General features: G+C 43.0%; 1 protein-coding gene across 2 annotated transcripts in view; it reads left to right on the forward strand.

Moving 5' to 3' along the window:
• LOC127603474 (dedicator of cytokinesis protein 2) overlaps positions 1-15,940 on the forward strand; it is a 119,849-nt gene that overhangs the window by 13,522 nt on the left and 90,387 nt on the right. For both annotated transcript variants that reach the window (XM_052069790.1, XM_052069797.1), the window contains exons 17-23: positions 2,475-2,676; positions 4,781-4,878; positions 5,147-5,236; positions 5,332-5,432; positions 6,522-6,656; positions 12,275-12,383; positions 13,024-13,094. In XM_052069790.1, the coding sequence (XP_051925750.1) occupies positions 2,475-2,676; positions 4,781-4,878; positions 5,147-5,236; positions 5,332-5,432; positions 6,522-6,656; positions 12,275-12,383; positions 13,024-13,094 (806 nt within the window). The remainder of the gene's footprint in view (positions 1-2,474; positions 2,677-4,780; positions 4,879-5,146; positions 5,237-5,331; positions 5,433-6,521; positions 6,657-12,274; positions 12,384-13,023; positions 13,095-15,940) is intronic.

Here is a 15,940-nt window from a genome sequence, read left to right on the forward strand (position 1 = left end):
TTCTTGATAAAATGATGTTATGCAATCATTGGTCAAACCATAATACATGTTAAATACAATTGACTAAATAACAGTGACCCCTTGTCTTTTACTCGCCTATAATGGGCACCGTTTTGAAGTTTAGGGTTTGAACTGGGATCCCGTCCTTCTTGTGTGGCGTTGACATGTTCTCCGGGTGCTTGTGAGAATTTTCTGCCAATACTCTCTCTTTCCAAAGATGGGTTCAATGAAGACTTGAAATTATCCATCACTGTGAATGTGAGAGTGGTTAGTTTGCCTTTGCGTAACCTGTGATTGGCTGGCAACAAGTCCAGGATGGACATCGCCTATCCTTCAAAAGTCAGCAGGGTGGCCGTAACCTTAGCGAGGACAAACGCTACCTGTATATAAAATAGATGGATGGAGAATGGGCAGTGGACTGCCTGCAGATCTCTTCCAATTGTACATCTACTGTACATATATCCATCCATTCATCATTCAAACTGCTAGTCCTCACGAGGGTTTTTGGCGTGCTGGAATCCATCCCAGCCGTCTTCGGGCAGTAAACGGGGTTATACCCTGCTCTCGTTGAAAGCCACATGTAATATTTATAGTAAAATTAGCACCCAATTTAAATCTTCAGAAAATCTTCAAATTATCCTGCACCTATTTTACCTCCCCAATAAAAAGGTGGCCTGAGAGAAAAAGTTTGCATTTTACATTGACTTGTAACCTCGTAAAACAAGTGAGGGTACAATACGTTTGAAAGTGACATTTGGTCCACCCAAAAAGGGTGAGGGATCCTAAATAGATTTCCTGGTTAATGAGCACCTTTAAGAGTGAGTCCACTTATTGATTAAATGTGAACTACAGTGAAGATTAATTACACTTGATGTACTCTGTGACCAATGGTCTCCCTGCGCTCTGTTGCTCAATGATCTCCTGTCATCAAAGCACTGCTCTCAATCTCTATTCCACTTCAATCTTTTTACCTGACCACCCCCACTAATTAAGTAGGCCCCATTCTCTTCCCACTCACAGTATGTCACACAGGGGCCATATAAAAGCTGGAGTTAATCTTAAAGTATTAGAGAACGTGCAAATAAAGTTGAAAGTCCACCCATTCGTTAGTTTTCATGTCTTGTCCGCATTGGGGTTGCGGGTGAGCTGGAGCCTCTCCGAGTTGACTTTGAGCATGAGACAGTGCCTGGTCACGAGCCAATCGCAGGGCACACGCAGTGGACATAAAAAGTCGATACAGTCTTATTCGAATGCCACATTTTTGTGATACAGTGCACTCCGCTTAATAGAACACCATTGGGCCGAAGCGCTTCTGTTCTACTAAGCGGAGTTTCTATTAACCGGAGACACTTTACTAGGTACACCTTCAGACACGTCGACGACCAAGTTATGCACGCAGAAAACCCCTGCTGACGAGTTAGAAGAGATAATTCGACTGTGGACGTCCATATCTTTAATCAAACAACAAAACAACAACTTTAATCAACTTCAGTCAAACATCTCAAATCACGAGAAAAGTTTCGTTACTTTTGTCTGGAAACAGGAGTCCGTAATTTTACGGTTGACTTCCCTCTCAATGCGCTGGATAAGAGGGAGGTCCTGGAAACCGCGGGCGTACCTTCTGAGAATCCGGCAATGCATCGTATCGTCTGAGTATGTCCTTCTTACCCGCAGGTGATAGCCCTCGTCTCTTGAATGAAGTTGAAGCCATTGTGATGTGCATGTGTCTATGTGTGGAGTGACGCGTGCTACCTGTTACTGTATACGGCTAGAACTACCGCGTTTTCGCGCGATAGTGGTACAGTATCGCGATAGCTACACTTCGAAAACCACTAGTTTACAATGTTCATTGCTTACGGCCTGTTCTATTAAGCGGAGATCTGTTCTACTAAGCGGAGTATCTTTATAGGAAATTGCATTAGGCAAATCCGTTCCAGAGCCTTTTGCTCTATTAAGCGGATTACTCTATTAACCGGTGTTCTATTAAGCGGAGTGCACTGTACATAAACTCCACACAGGAAAGCCGCAGCTGAGATTCAAACCCCAAAACCTCAGAACTGTGAGGCAGTTGTGCTCATCACGAGTTCACCATACTGCCTAAAGTTGAAAATCCATCAATCCATTACCTGGAACACTTTATCCTCACGATGGTAGCGGGAGTATGGGTGCCTATCCCAGCTCTCTTCGGCCAGAAGGCGGAGTGCATCCTGAACTGGTGGCCAGCCAATCGCAGGGCACGCACAGACAAACATCCATCCATCAATTTTCTGATCCGCTTTATCCACACAAGCGTCATGAACGTGCTGGAGCCTATCCCAGCTGTCTTCGGGCAGTAGGCGGGGGACACCCTCAACTGGTTGCCAGCCAATCGCAGGGCATTCATAAACAAACAAACAATAAAAAAAAGACTCGATTGATTTTGGAGCTTTTAATTATCATATAAGGAGATGACTCATTGCACATTGGTGTCATAGGGTGACAGCAAGCGCATGGAGGATGTGAATTGCTACTTGTCCTTGCCCTCCACCCGACACCAGTACGGGGACCTACACAAGGGGGCGGTGCTGAGCCGCAGCACAAGTAATGTGAGTGGGGGCAGTGGGGGCCTGTCTGTCAGCTCCAGAGACAGCTTCACCATTTCCACCCTGGTCTGCTCCACCAAGCTTACCCAGAATGGTAATTCTTTGTGTGTGTGTGTGTGTGTGTGTCAGTGTGTGTCAGAAAGACCTTTGTTTTAAAAAAAAAATAAAAAAATCTCAATGAATCAATTTTTTACCTGTAGGTGAGGATTAACAATCAAGTGGATGTCATGCATAATCACTGCTTGTTACCTATACTGTAGGGCAGGGAATAAATCATATCACTCTTATAAGTTGGTCATAAAAAACAGGTTGACACCAAATTTCTTTCTTGAAGATACGAATAAATTTTCAATCTGCTGTAATTCAACTGCGAATTGTATTCGAACGCCCCATAAACGTTTGACAGTCTATTATTACCCTCTACTGGTGGAAGGTTGACACTGCAGTCAAGCTTTGTTGGACTGGGAATCAGTCTACTGTGGCTTGCCCAGCAACCCATTGTCGTGAGTCGGCCAGGTTAATTTAACCATCATAGCATGTTACTTTGTGCTATCCGCGGTATCAATGGTCAAAAAGTGAATTATTATTCTCACACTGATTTGTATTCTATACTTTTTTAAAGGAATTTCACTGAAGTACGGGAAATGAGAAATGCCTGCCTTGTCCTGCTGCACATGCGCTGATACTTTGGTACATGGAAGTAGTTATTTAGTCTAAGGAATTACTTACAATTATTATAATTGCACACTACGCAAGGTATTTTACAAATTCATGGATGAGCATTACTGTTGTCTAACAATCTAAGATGCTGAATCCGGTGCTATGTTACGTCCACTGGACACGGTGACAATAGAGATGATATGATAACAGTTTGCAAAGCTCTGTGATTCAGGTAAATGATCTCTTGCCTGCTGATTGAGGAGAAGCGTCCGTGGCAAAAGCCAATGAGTGCCAGGATTTTTACTTTCTTGACATAGATTTGATTATCTGAGTGGAATTCAAGTACACCTATGTCACAAACCCTAGGAACCAGTCAATGTTCATGCAATGTCACAAATGTTTGTATTTTTCCCAAACCTACAGGTATGTATAATATGGCCCCTGATTTTTATTTATTTATTATTATTATTATTATTTTTTATAAATGTGTTATCCTCAAAATATTACAATGTTTGATGACATTGGAGAAACAATCTGTTTCTGCAAAAAGGAAGTACCGGTAAGTAAGTGTGATATCATGGTGAAATGTCCTTGAGCAAACCTGATTCAGGGTACATACTGTGTATCTCAGTGTCTCATGTAGTATTCTAAAAGTTATTATGTTATGAGCCGAGGGGAAGGTCTGGCTCTGGAAAGGTGATTTTTGTCGGCCTGTTTACAAATTCGAATGACTCACCTGGCCCATTCGTTTATTTTTTTCTTGGTTTTTTTTCTGTGCATGATTGTATGAGTGTATAGTTTAATCGAGGCAAAGTTATAGAGAACAATGTAACTACACTATTAGTGTCCCGTGTTGTCACTTTGCCCTATGCAGGCTGGCCGGCAGTCATATATAGTTCAGCACACATCCACAAGTGTACTGTGTACGCACAATCCCATGCATGCCAGACAATTCAATAAATCTGACACAGGTGCCAAGCAACATCTGTTACCAGGGAAGCAAGTCCATCACCATAATGAACATTAACCTTTGTTTCAATCACCTAGGCCTCAGGCATTTCTCTCTCACACACACACACACACACACATTCCCTCAGCATATCTCCAGGGTGGTTTAAGGTCACGACCAGAAGCTCAATATGTCACAAATTTCCCATCAACAGGAGCCAACAGCGAGACACCCTTCACTCACACAGAAATCTGCATATACCATGAAAAGACCAACATGTGCTTATGTGGTGGGAATGCAGACAGTTCTCTTTCAAGCTCACTCTTCAACATCGATCCACAATAAATAAGTAGTTAAAAATTATGGCATGTTCAAGATCACCTTTTGGTGAATTCAAGAAAACCAAAACTTGACATACTTCACCAAATTTTCACAAAACTGCCAATAAATGACAAAAAAAGAAAAAAAATCTGATTGTGCTGCACGGAAGTATTTAACATTTCAAAAGGTTTAATCGGTGTTCATTCTAAAACGAGGCAAAGGGTTGCGGTGAAAGATAAAATGCGCTCATTGTACGTTTTCTTTGTAGTGGGCCTGCTGGGGCTTCTTAAATGGAGGACTCAACCTGAACTCCTGCGAGAAAACCTGGATAAGCTGAAACTCATCGATGGAGAGGAGGTGGTCAAGGTCAGTAACACCCTTTGGCAGGCACGGTGCCAGGATTTTCTCTCTCCCGGTGCTAACAGGGCGCTTGACCGATAAGTGGGGGGTGCTGAGAAATTCATTGATTTTTATGACTTCTATTAGCGGTACTTCATAATTAAATGTTAGAAGGGCTGAACTGGGGACACACCAATTTCTGATGGGGTTGTACCACCCGTTAGCTTCGGCGTAGTGCCGTCGCTGACCTTTCAGCCCATGTGCCCACTCAGCAGCTTTTCTACCTTCCATTCAGTTCCTGCAAGACACTTTGGATGCTTTGTTCAACATCATGATGGAACATTCGCAGACAGATGACTATGACATTCTCGTGTTTGACGCCTTGGTGAGTGTGCATCAGGTCTAAAGTATCATCTGTCAGATGATTTCACATCGATTCTCATGCCACTGTTTTGTTTTGGTTTGTTTGCCTTCTGCCAGATCTACATAATAAGTCTGATTGCAGACAGGAAATTTCAGCATTTCAACACAGTTTTGGAGGCCTACATCAAGCAACATTTCAGCGCCACGTTAGCCTACAAGTAGGTTAAGTCTTGATACCTCTTCTCTGAATGACAGACATATTTTCCCGAAACAAACATACAACTCAAAACTTGACTGATCTTCAATAGACAGACTAAGGTCAAGGTTTCGACCCAGACAACAATGTGAGAGCATGACCCAGAACAAGAGTTTTATTTTCTTCATGAAAGTTTACAATTTGGGGCAGCACAATAGGCATACGGTCAGCACGTCGACCTCACAGTTCAGAGTCTGGGCTTTTGAAATCCTCTGATGTAACAGGACTCCTTGATTGGTAGACACCAACCCGTTGTCTAGTTCCTCTCCATTTCATCATGTGCCAGTCCCTCGCCTGCCAGTATGTTGATGTTCCCCTTCTTTAAGAGGGTCATTTCATCTTAGCGCTGCAGGTTATTTTGGAAAAGCCCCTCTTGCTACATTGTAAACTCCCCATCTTGGTTTCAGGCAGGGGGGCATAAAATCCTGTCCAGTGTGTCTTTCAGTCATGCACCAGAGACAGAACTGGGGAAGACTTCATGGTAATAAAGCTGGTAATATTTTTAAGTCCGGCCGGATAACTCTTAGGCAAAATTAAAGGCGTTTTAGGGAGGCTTTTATTGTTTATGAGGATTAAATCTAGTTTTAAGCCAGTTTGTGGCATTCCTCATTGTCATCATAAAGCCACAAGTCCTAGACCTCTGGAGGCCCATTTCTTTATTTATGAATTTGGTCTGACACAGATGAATATATGAATTCCAGCTAAAGGTTAAAGGCCACTCTATTAAGTACATTTGCACACTACCTGAAAGAGCTTTTACGTACAGGCGTAACATGTTTATTGTTAAGATTGATATGAATACTTTAGTGTGTTGAGGGGTATTGAATACTGGACTGACATGTTTTATGGAGTGTATACTTTTTTAAATTACCCATTTCACAAATGCTGTGGAATATGTGAACGGGAGTCAGCTCGGGTATGAAAACTATTTTCCACCCAATTTGTCTCCCCTTCCTCACTTTTACTATTCTTCCCTGCTCTATAAAAGTTAAGAATTGTTGAACTTTTTTGGTCACCATTTGGGCTTTTCTGTCTTTTATCTATCTCACAGGAAGTTGATGTCGGTGCTGAAGAGGTACCTGGATGTCTCCAGTCGGGGCGAGTGCTGTGAGGCGATTATGAGAACTCTCAAAGCTCTGGAGTACATCTTCAAGTTCATCGTTAGATCCCGCTTGCTCTATTCCCAGTGAGTGTGGGTGCATATGGGTGCGCGCGCGCGCGTGTGTGTGTGTGTGTGTGTGTGTGTGTGTGTGTGTGTGTGTGTGTGTGTGTGTGTGTGTGTGTGTGTTTATGCACTGATCACCATAATGAGTTGTAAAGCGTGCCACCCACATGGCACTAAGCCTGCATCACTCTAATCAACTTTGACAACTAGGCCAAGGGTGTTGCTCTCCGTGTCGTTGGCGTTAATATGCATTGAGGGCAATGACAAGGTTCAGAATTGGAGTGTACGGCTGCAAAACGCCAGGATATGTAACCTCGTGTTATAAAATCAATAAGTAAATCATTCAAGTCGATATTTTAACTCGAGAATTGACTGTTTTGTTGTCTTATGTGGCTTATGGGTGCCGACCAAGCCCGAAGTCATCTGTTTTACATTTTCAGAGCTGTTTCCTTGCCCATGTGACCTCACTTTAGTTTTTAAATCACCTTGCGGCTTATTTAAATGACGATCTTTGAAACTTGTGTAGTGCTATGACTTAGTCCCCACATTTATTTAGACGAGCGATTGTCAATATCTTTGTGCTGGGCAGTGCTGCTGCTTCAGAGTTCCAAAAGCCCGCCTCCGCAGGGCGTCCATGAGTGTCCCAGTGCATGGCGGTGGACCCCAAAAAGCAGGCAGGAGGGAGGAGCAGGGTGAACTTGACAAATTGTATTCAAGAAATACACAGAGAACTTAATCTAAAACAAAGTCACAAGAACAAAAAGAAAAGTATCAAACAAAAATCATGACTGAAGCTAAAACCTAACAGTGACCGAAACAAACATGACAGAACAAACAATGACCCGACACCGAGCGGTCTTGCCGGGAGTCCTTTTAAAACAGACCACTAATGACACAATGACCAACAGGTGCGCAGCTGTAGATGGAGCCATATAGTGCCACCTGTTGGCCACAAACAGAACCATGACAGTACCCCTCACTCAAGGGACGGATCCCAGACGTCCCAAAGTCACCCATAGGCTTGACTCGCCGGGAAACAGGAAGGAAAAGCGCCGGCAACCCTTGCCTTGCCGGGGAACAGGAACGGAGTGCAGCGGCAACGCTATGGCTGGGCTTGGCCTGACGTGGACGGGGCTCGATGTGACGGGGGAACATGGGACGACCGAATGACATGCGCCGCCTGAATGGGTATGGGTGTCGGCCGCAGACGTGCTCCGCTAGGCACAGAGAGTAACTGGAACCAGTCCTTTGTACCTGTGGGGTCCAGTTGATGGTCGGGTCATTCTGTCACGAGCGGTTGATGGTGGACGCCACAAAGCAGGCAGGAGGGAGGAACAGGGTGAACTTGTCAAATTGTATTAAAACAGAGAAAACTAAATCCAAAACAAACAAAGTCCTGAAAACAAAAAGAATCCAAATGAGCAAACCAAAACCATGACTGAAGCTAAAACCTACCAGTGATCGAAACATGACTGAAAACAAACATGACAGGAACAAACAAACGATGACCCGACACTGAGTGGTCGTGCCGGGAGTCCTTTTAAACAACTAATGACATAACGACCAACAAGTGTGCTGCTTCCGGGGGAGCCCTACGGTGCCACCTGTTGGTCACAAATAGAATCATGACAATGAGCTGATAACTGATGCTCTACGCTCCTATCTGTCTCTCACCAACCACATCAAGTTGATAAGGCACAGGTTCGTTTGTGATCAAACTTTTCATCCTTTGTTTTTGTACCCTCTCTCGACCCTCGAGAGGATAAGCGACTCAAATTTATGGATGGATGGATGTCCTCCATGGCCTGTAGCTTTCAATGATTTGATGGCTCTTTTTTTTCTTTTGTTTTCCTTTCTCTGAGCCGCCGCAATGTTTCTCCTTCATGTCCTCCATCTTTTATCCACAAAGTATCTCGCACACTAGTTTTCCTTTTAACACATCAGTTCAGTCATCTTGAACTGATATGGCCATAACTCATGGTTTTCTGTCGTGTTGTTGCCGCTTCCTGACTTTTTGTACAGCCATCCCATCCCCTGTGTTTCTTGTCCCCTTTTCATCATACTTCCCTCCTATCCATCGGTCGCTACCAACTTGTTTGTGAGCTCATGGTAGGGTTTTGACTTTCAGTGCGTGTATGATTGTGTCTGTGGTAAGCCATAGCCTGAGGTCACAGTGAAAGCAGTGCCCTGAGGTGTTTTATTTATTCGGGACAAAGAGCGCCGTACCGAATCAGATCCATTTGTTGCTGCTGTTTTTCTTTCATTTCATCATGTACTCTGTATTTTATTCATATTAGTTTGGATTCCGTTTTGGGAGAAGTATACTTGCCCCATTTTCGATCTCGGGTGTCAGTGGCTCAGTCTGCAAGCACTGGGGTGATTGGAGACGGGAGGCCAGTTGAGCCAGTTGAGTTGATTGAATTCCACTATACAAAAGAGAAACAGTGGACTCCTGCATATGTGGTTTGGCATTAGATAAGTTGTCTACTTGAGTATTTTTTAAAGGGTGTATGCCAAATGTTTTTTCTCAGACCAAAGCCAAGTATAACAAAACAAATTTGGGGCCAAGGAACTTTATTTAAACGTACTTGATTTTGTCAGGGAATAATACAGAAATTAGTTCTTTCACACCATCTTGAAGTATGTAAATATATACTGTATACCTATTTACAGTAAATTGCTACTTGTTGGTTAGTCTTGAGCACTGCAGAGATGCCAATGGGCAAGAAACCAAAATCCCACCTTCCACCACCCTTGTGTTTATGTCGTGAATTTTAAAAATCAATCATTTTTTTTTGTTTTGTTTTGTTTTGGCTTTATGTGGATTTTATTTATTTAATGCTGTCCTGTTTGGCGTCTTGGTTCTGCAGTATAGGAGATATGTTGGCCTTACCATGCCAGAGCAGTTGCTGTGCAACAGGAGAGGGTGATATACTCTGTTGCATTTTGTTTTGAGATGAGTAGACAGACTAATATTCTGCAGAAAGAAAGGAGAGACCAGAGCAAAAAAAAAAAACCCAAAGCAAAACAAAAAACAACAAAATAATAAAACATGTATATATATATATTTTTAATGGAACATCTTAAGTGATATTTGTAGTTTTTCTGATTCATAGTACATAGTCATATTTAAACCCCACGCAGCATGGGGCACATCACTGTAGCCTCCATCATACCTGCACAAACATAAGGTCGACAATGTGTGTGTCATCAGAATAGTCGTCTATATGGAACCAAGTGATAATACTGTTGTGTGTTACCGCCTAATCCAGTGGTGGGCAAACTATGGCCCGCGGGCCTGATCCGGCCCGTTGGTCTTTTTAATCCGGCCCGCCGAAGGTTGGTACAGTACACAATTACGGTTCAATGTAAATGATTGCATTCATTTCGTTTGGACTGACACACATTTCAACGCCAGGTTGCGCAGTTACTTGAAGTTGCACAGCACAAGGAGGGAGGGGGAGACGATATGGAATCCTGCAGTAGCGCTAACTCAAGTAACTCCTGCTCGATACAACAGAATAAGTGTGTCCATGACGCTATTTTCTGTCAATGGATCCAAAACGGCGACATGCAAGTGACTCTTTATTGCAGTGAGTTTTACTGCAATTGCGAACATTTTACGTCCTGTCCAAACGAAGAGGAACTGTAATAGCCGCGGAAGAGAAAGTGAAGTGAATCTGATTAAACGAAGTGGGTTACATAGTACAAAACATTCAGGAGACGCTTGGAGTCCGAAAGACTGAAATCTACGAGACTTTGAAAAACGAGGAAGCGACACTTGCTCAGTCCGATTCGGTCTGTTTCCGTGCTCAGAGCGAATTGCTTGCGGCTCGACGGACAGTCGAGTAAATAAATGTTTCCTGGAATGGTTTGACTGTTGTCGTGCTGAAAACTTTCCGCAAACTGGACCGCTCATAAGAGAGCAATTGAGTTCCATAGCGCTATGGGCATCGAGGACTTCGAAGCATCCCGTGGCTGGGTTGAAAGGTTCGTTGCACGACATCAGCTGACCAACGCTGTCTTGTTTGGTGATCGAGGGGAGGTCAAGTTCGAGTGGAAAGAAAGCCACCAGGTCTTTTACTCGTCTCATTTTGTAGCAAATAGTCCTAACTTTGTTAGATTTTGTCATATACCCTGTATGCTGCAGTTTTTGTGCAATATGTTGTTGCACTTTGTTGCTTGTGTTGTCACACATGTAAGTTGTTAACATACTTGGACGATCATACAGGACATATACCACAGTTGTTTCACTATTCTCATTCAAAAAAAGAATGGTAATACTTTCATGCTTTTGTTCTGATGATTTTTGGTATGGACTGTCAACATATATGGAGCAGAATCTCCTCCAGATCAACCCTAGAAAAACTAATGAGTTGGTTGTGGATTTCTGCAGGAAACAGTCCTCACCAGCACCAATGAACATCCAGGGTATGGACATAGAGAGGGTGACCTCCTACAAGTACCTAGCTGTTCTTCTGAACAACAAACTGGACTGGTCTACCATCACGGACACCCTGATTAGGAAAAGACAGACTCTTCCTACTCAGGAAACTGAGGTCTTTAGGGGTTCAGGGGTCGCTCCTTAAGACTTTCTATAACTCGGTGGTGGTCTCGGCCATCCATTATGGCATTGTCTGCTGGTCAGGCAGCATCTCAGCCCGGGACAGAAAGAGACTGGAGCGACTGGTCAGGAAGGCCAGTTCTGTCCTGGGCTGCTCCTTGACACTCTGGAGGAGGTGGGCAACAGAAGGATGCTAACTAAACTAAAAGCTATGATGGACAGTCCCTCCCACCCTCTCCAACCCACCCTGACAGCACTAGGTAGCTCCTTCAGCCAGAGACTGTTACACCTGCGCTGCAAGAAGGAGAGATACCGACGCTCGTTCCTACCGACTGCTGTCAGGCTGCTGAATAAAAATAACAATAATAATAATAATAATTAAATGATGTGAAAAACAATTGTAAATAGCACTGCAATTTATCCATTTTGTATTTATATTGCACTTAATTGAACGGTGTTTGTTTGTTTTTTCTTCTTTCAACCTACATTCTTGCTGCTGGAGGCTGTAAATTTCCCCAGTGTGGGACAAATAAAGGATATCTTGTATACAGTTTCTTATATATACGGTATCTTGTGCTGACCCGGCCCACCTGTCAAATTTAGAAATCAATGTGGCCCCAGAGCCAAAAAGTTTGCCCACCCCTGGCCTAATCCCTTCCCTACATGCGGAATTTTCCATGTGCCACATGTTAATCCCTCCCTCCGGCACTCACAAATTTGATTGTAATTAACAGCCGCACAGCTCCATTGAATCACAAAGAGATGCAGATGGGCAGTGGAATGAAAAAGGCAGAGATGCATATCAGAATTCAAAAGATTAAGTTGTTTGTTAATTTAATCACCAAAAAGGCCAAAAAGTCAAATGTGTCCGAGTTCCAAAGTCAGGAAAACTAGTAAAAAAAAAACGTTTTAAATCGGGGGCTAAATTGTCCATAGGTGTGGATAAGGGGTACATTTTAACTTACATATTAACAGTTTTCAAGTGTTAACTTTTAACTCAAAATTAAACACCATTCCATGATACATTTTGGTTTCTAAGATGTTCATTCACAATTTGACTGCATTGTCTCCACAGGCTCTACGTTGGCAATGAGCAGGCAGAGTTTGAAGAGTCCCTGAGGAAGCTTTTTCAGTCGGTCAACAACCTGATGAGGACAGACTACAAAACCACTCTGCTGCTGCAGGTAATTGCTGGCAGTTTTCAACACACCGCTCAATCTTCATCATTATCATCATCCCCAACTTCATCCATACCTGGTTTTCCCTCAATCCAACCATTATCCGAGCCCTTTATCCTCACGAGGGTTGCGGCCGTGCTGGAGCCTGTCCCAGCTGTCTTTGGGTGGCAACCATTTCAGGGTGTACCCCGCCTGCTGCCCAATCGCAGAGCACACATTGCCCATAATCACACCTAGGGACAATTTAGACTGTACCATTAACCTGCCATGCATGCCCATTTTCAACAGTGCCTATCGTGTTCAAGGACATAGGGAGCTTGTGTCTATCCCAGCTGACTTTGGGTGAAAAATTGTAAGATTAGAAAAGTGTGGAAGCATGCATTGGTTGGACTTTCTGCCATGGTGGAACAGAATGTAATTACTAAACATCTATTTATATAATATTGCATAATTTCCTGTGGCACAACTGATAATCTCTGAGTGCACACCGTGCCGCAGCATCGCGAATACCAATCATGACTCCATTGTGCTATTTCTTATTGTCACTGCCTCCAGATCTCACCACATGTAAGCAGACACAAAGCTAAAGAGCAAGAAGTGCAGAAACACTTGATCTGAAAAATTTATATATTTTGTGTACGCTCAGGTTGCAGCCCTGAAGTACCTGCCAGCAGTCCTCCATGATGTTGAGAAAGTATTTGATGCCAAGTTGCTAAGGTAAGGTCACTGTCAAATCACACGCACACGTGCACATGCCTCTCAGTGAGACAGAGAAAATATATGGGATCTTTTGTTCCGCCTGCCCATCAAACCCACCTTTCTGTCCAACAAACTTTCTCTTCCTTAGATAGCTTCTGCTTTTTCATCAGGTGATAAAAATCTCGTTAAGATGACATATACACACGGGCATGCGCTTTAGCATTCTGTGGCTCCTCCATTTTACCACCAAATTGACAATTCCAGCGAAAACATCACACTGAAACCTTAGAAGCATCACCTCTTGACCCCACTTTCCTTTGCCCTGGCCTTTGGCTCGCTTGCCTCTTCGGCATCATTGCAGGAAAGCACTCAAATCACTTTTTTATAAGAGGAAAAATGCGGCCTGTGCCGAAACACAAATTAATGATTGTCCCCAAATTATCTGTTTGGACAGCTTTGTTTTTTTCTGTGCAACTCTCGAATGTCATGTGTCTCATGTATTTTCGTTTGAACTGACCGTAACTAGAACTCTTCCGTCTTGTAGTAGAGTAGTGCTTTTTATATGATCGTAAAATGCACAGCTGTGTACTCACTCCCGTTGGTGCAAAAATCTAGTCAATCTCATCAGTAGATTTAAGTAAAAATATATCAATGGGCAGCAAGTGACTATAGCACACGTGCTTTGCAGTTAAGAGGTTTTGGGTTTTGTGTGGAGTTTGCATGTTCTTCCCATGCTTGCCTGTGTTTTCTGTAGGTGCTTCATCCCACGTTCGAAATTGCATGTTAGGTTAATTAAAGACTCTCCAGTGAATTGCCCATCAGCGTGAATTTAAGTATGAACAGTTTCTGAAAGTCAGCGAGCACAGCTGATCCGCGGCTCGACTGAGGACAGCACTATCGAAACGGGATGAATGTATATCATTGACTTCGAATGTATAATATTGCATCAACATATATAGGGAGCACTAGGGGTTGCTCATAGATGTCACGTTGGTCATAGATGTCCAACAAATTGGAGATAAGTGGATCACCGAAATAGCAAGCAAGAACGCCTGCCCCCTGCTGTCAAATACGGAACGTGACAATAGACCACCAATCGTGCACAGATCACACTGTGAGAAACACTCCTCTCGTAGCCCCACAGGCAATCATGAATCCATTGTCTTGGCTTGACCTTCTAATTTCATATAAATGTGACAATAAAGTAGCAGGTTATTGTCCTCCCAGTTTCAGTTCCAACCCCCTCATCACCATAATGGCTCCCCTCATCTCTTCTATGCAACTATTGCTTGAGTATTAGCATACCTGCCAGCTCAGCACTCCTGAGTGTGTTTCATGTCAACATGTCTCCAAGTGTCAAAGGTGCTACATCTGTCTGCTACCACACACAGACACAGCAAGTTAAGATCAATGCCTCACTGCACCGTCACTCACACCCTCACCCTCATCTTTATTTTCTGTTTTATTTTATTTTTTTCTGCTCTCCAAAGTTAGTTTGGTGCACAGTCATGCATGCTGCGTGCACAATGGCGGGATATATACGTGCCCCAGTATCCATTATCCCGGGTCTGCATTGCCTCAGGGTATTCCAAAGCAAGCAGTATGAATTCCAACCTTAATGCATATGGCGGACATCAAAGCTTCATTTCATCTCTTATATACGTTTTACATAGTCACATTTTACATACCCATAATCCTGTCAGCTTGTCTGGTGTGATCCACTGAGTGATGCTTGCACTTTGTATGAACTCTGTGCCCTTTTGCTTGTCCATAGAGCAAAGAATGACATTCTGCAGTTTTAATTAGATTAATCTCAGATGATTAGCGGGCCTGATAAATATATCTCGAGCCCTTGCGTGTGCCCCAGAAGGTCTTTGACGTATCCGAAGTTCCATCAATCTTGTGAAGGTTAAGTGTGATCTCTTGTGTGACATGACGATAGGAAGTCAGTATTATCTATCTATATTGCACTTAGTTGAACGCTGTACATTGAAACTGTAACATTTATTTTTTGAATGCAAACACTTTGTTTTTCTTCATTCTACCCACAATCTTGCTGCTGTAGACTGTAGATTTCTCCAGTGTGGGACAAATAAAGGTTATCTTATCTTACCTTATTATTGTTAATTACTCTTCAAAAAAGGGATGGTAGTTTATTCTATGTACTAAACAGATTTACTCAGTAAAACTATACTCAAAGGTAGTGTTTGTGGTGTTAAGTTGCAACTGAATGTTGACTTGCTTCAACTAATGCTCGCCCTCGACATCCGGCTGGCCACCTCACATCGAGGGGAATATTGGATACCTGTGACTTGGCTGCCCTTTTCATTTGGATGCAGCATCCTCAGATCCCTCGATACTCTACGACCATTCATTAATATTAACTACATTTGTAAAGAACACATTTACAATTGATCTGAACGCAAACTGTCTTTCGAAAAGAAGTCAATGTCAATCAAAATCGTTACTTTCACACCAAAGTAAGCAAGCAAGCAACATGGCTGAGAAGTTATTGTTTATCAGACCATCCACAGTGAAATGAAATGAAATGCACACATAGCCAGAGCTTAACACGTTCATAATGCGAGAAGGAACACAACAAAGTATAAAGCAGTGTTTAGAGTTGTGAAGAATTGAGAGATGTTTGTGTCGGTGGGCTTTTTTGATTTGAATGAATGGGTATGCAAAATGGCGTCGGCCGTCTGTGACATTTTTTCACTCTGATGTTCTCTTGTAAATCACCTAAGAGGCATACGATGAGGCCAGGGAGGGCCATAGTTTTTCCACAGGCCATTTTACTCATCTCATCTACTACTGTCAAATAATTATGACAGTTTTAACTGTACGCTGTCAAAAAAAAACTT

The sequence above is a fragment of the Hippocampus zosterae genome, chromosome 1, assembly GCF_025434085.1.
Source record: "Hippocampus zosterae strain Florida chromosome 1, ASM2543408v3, whole genome shotgun sequence".
NCBI classification, from domain to species: domain Eukaryota; kingdom Metazoa; phylum Chordata; class Actinopteri; order Syngnathiformes; family Syngnathidae; genus Hippocampus; species Hippocampus zosterae.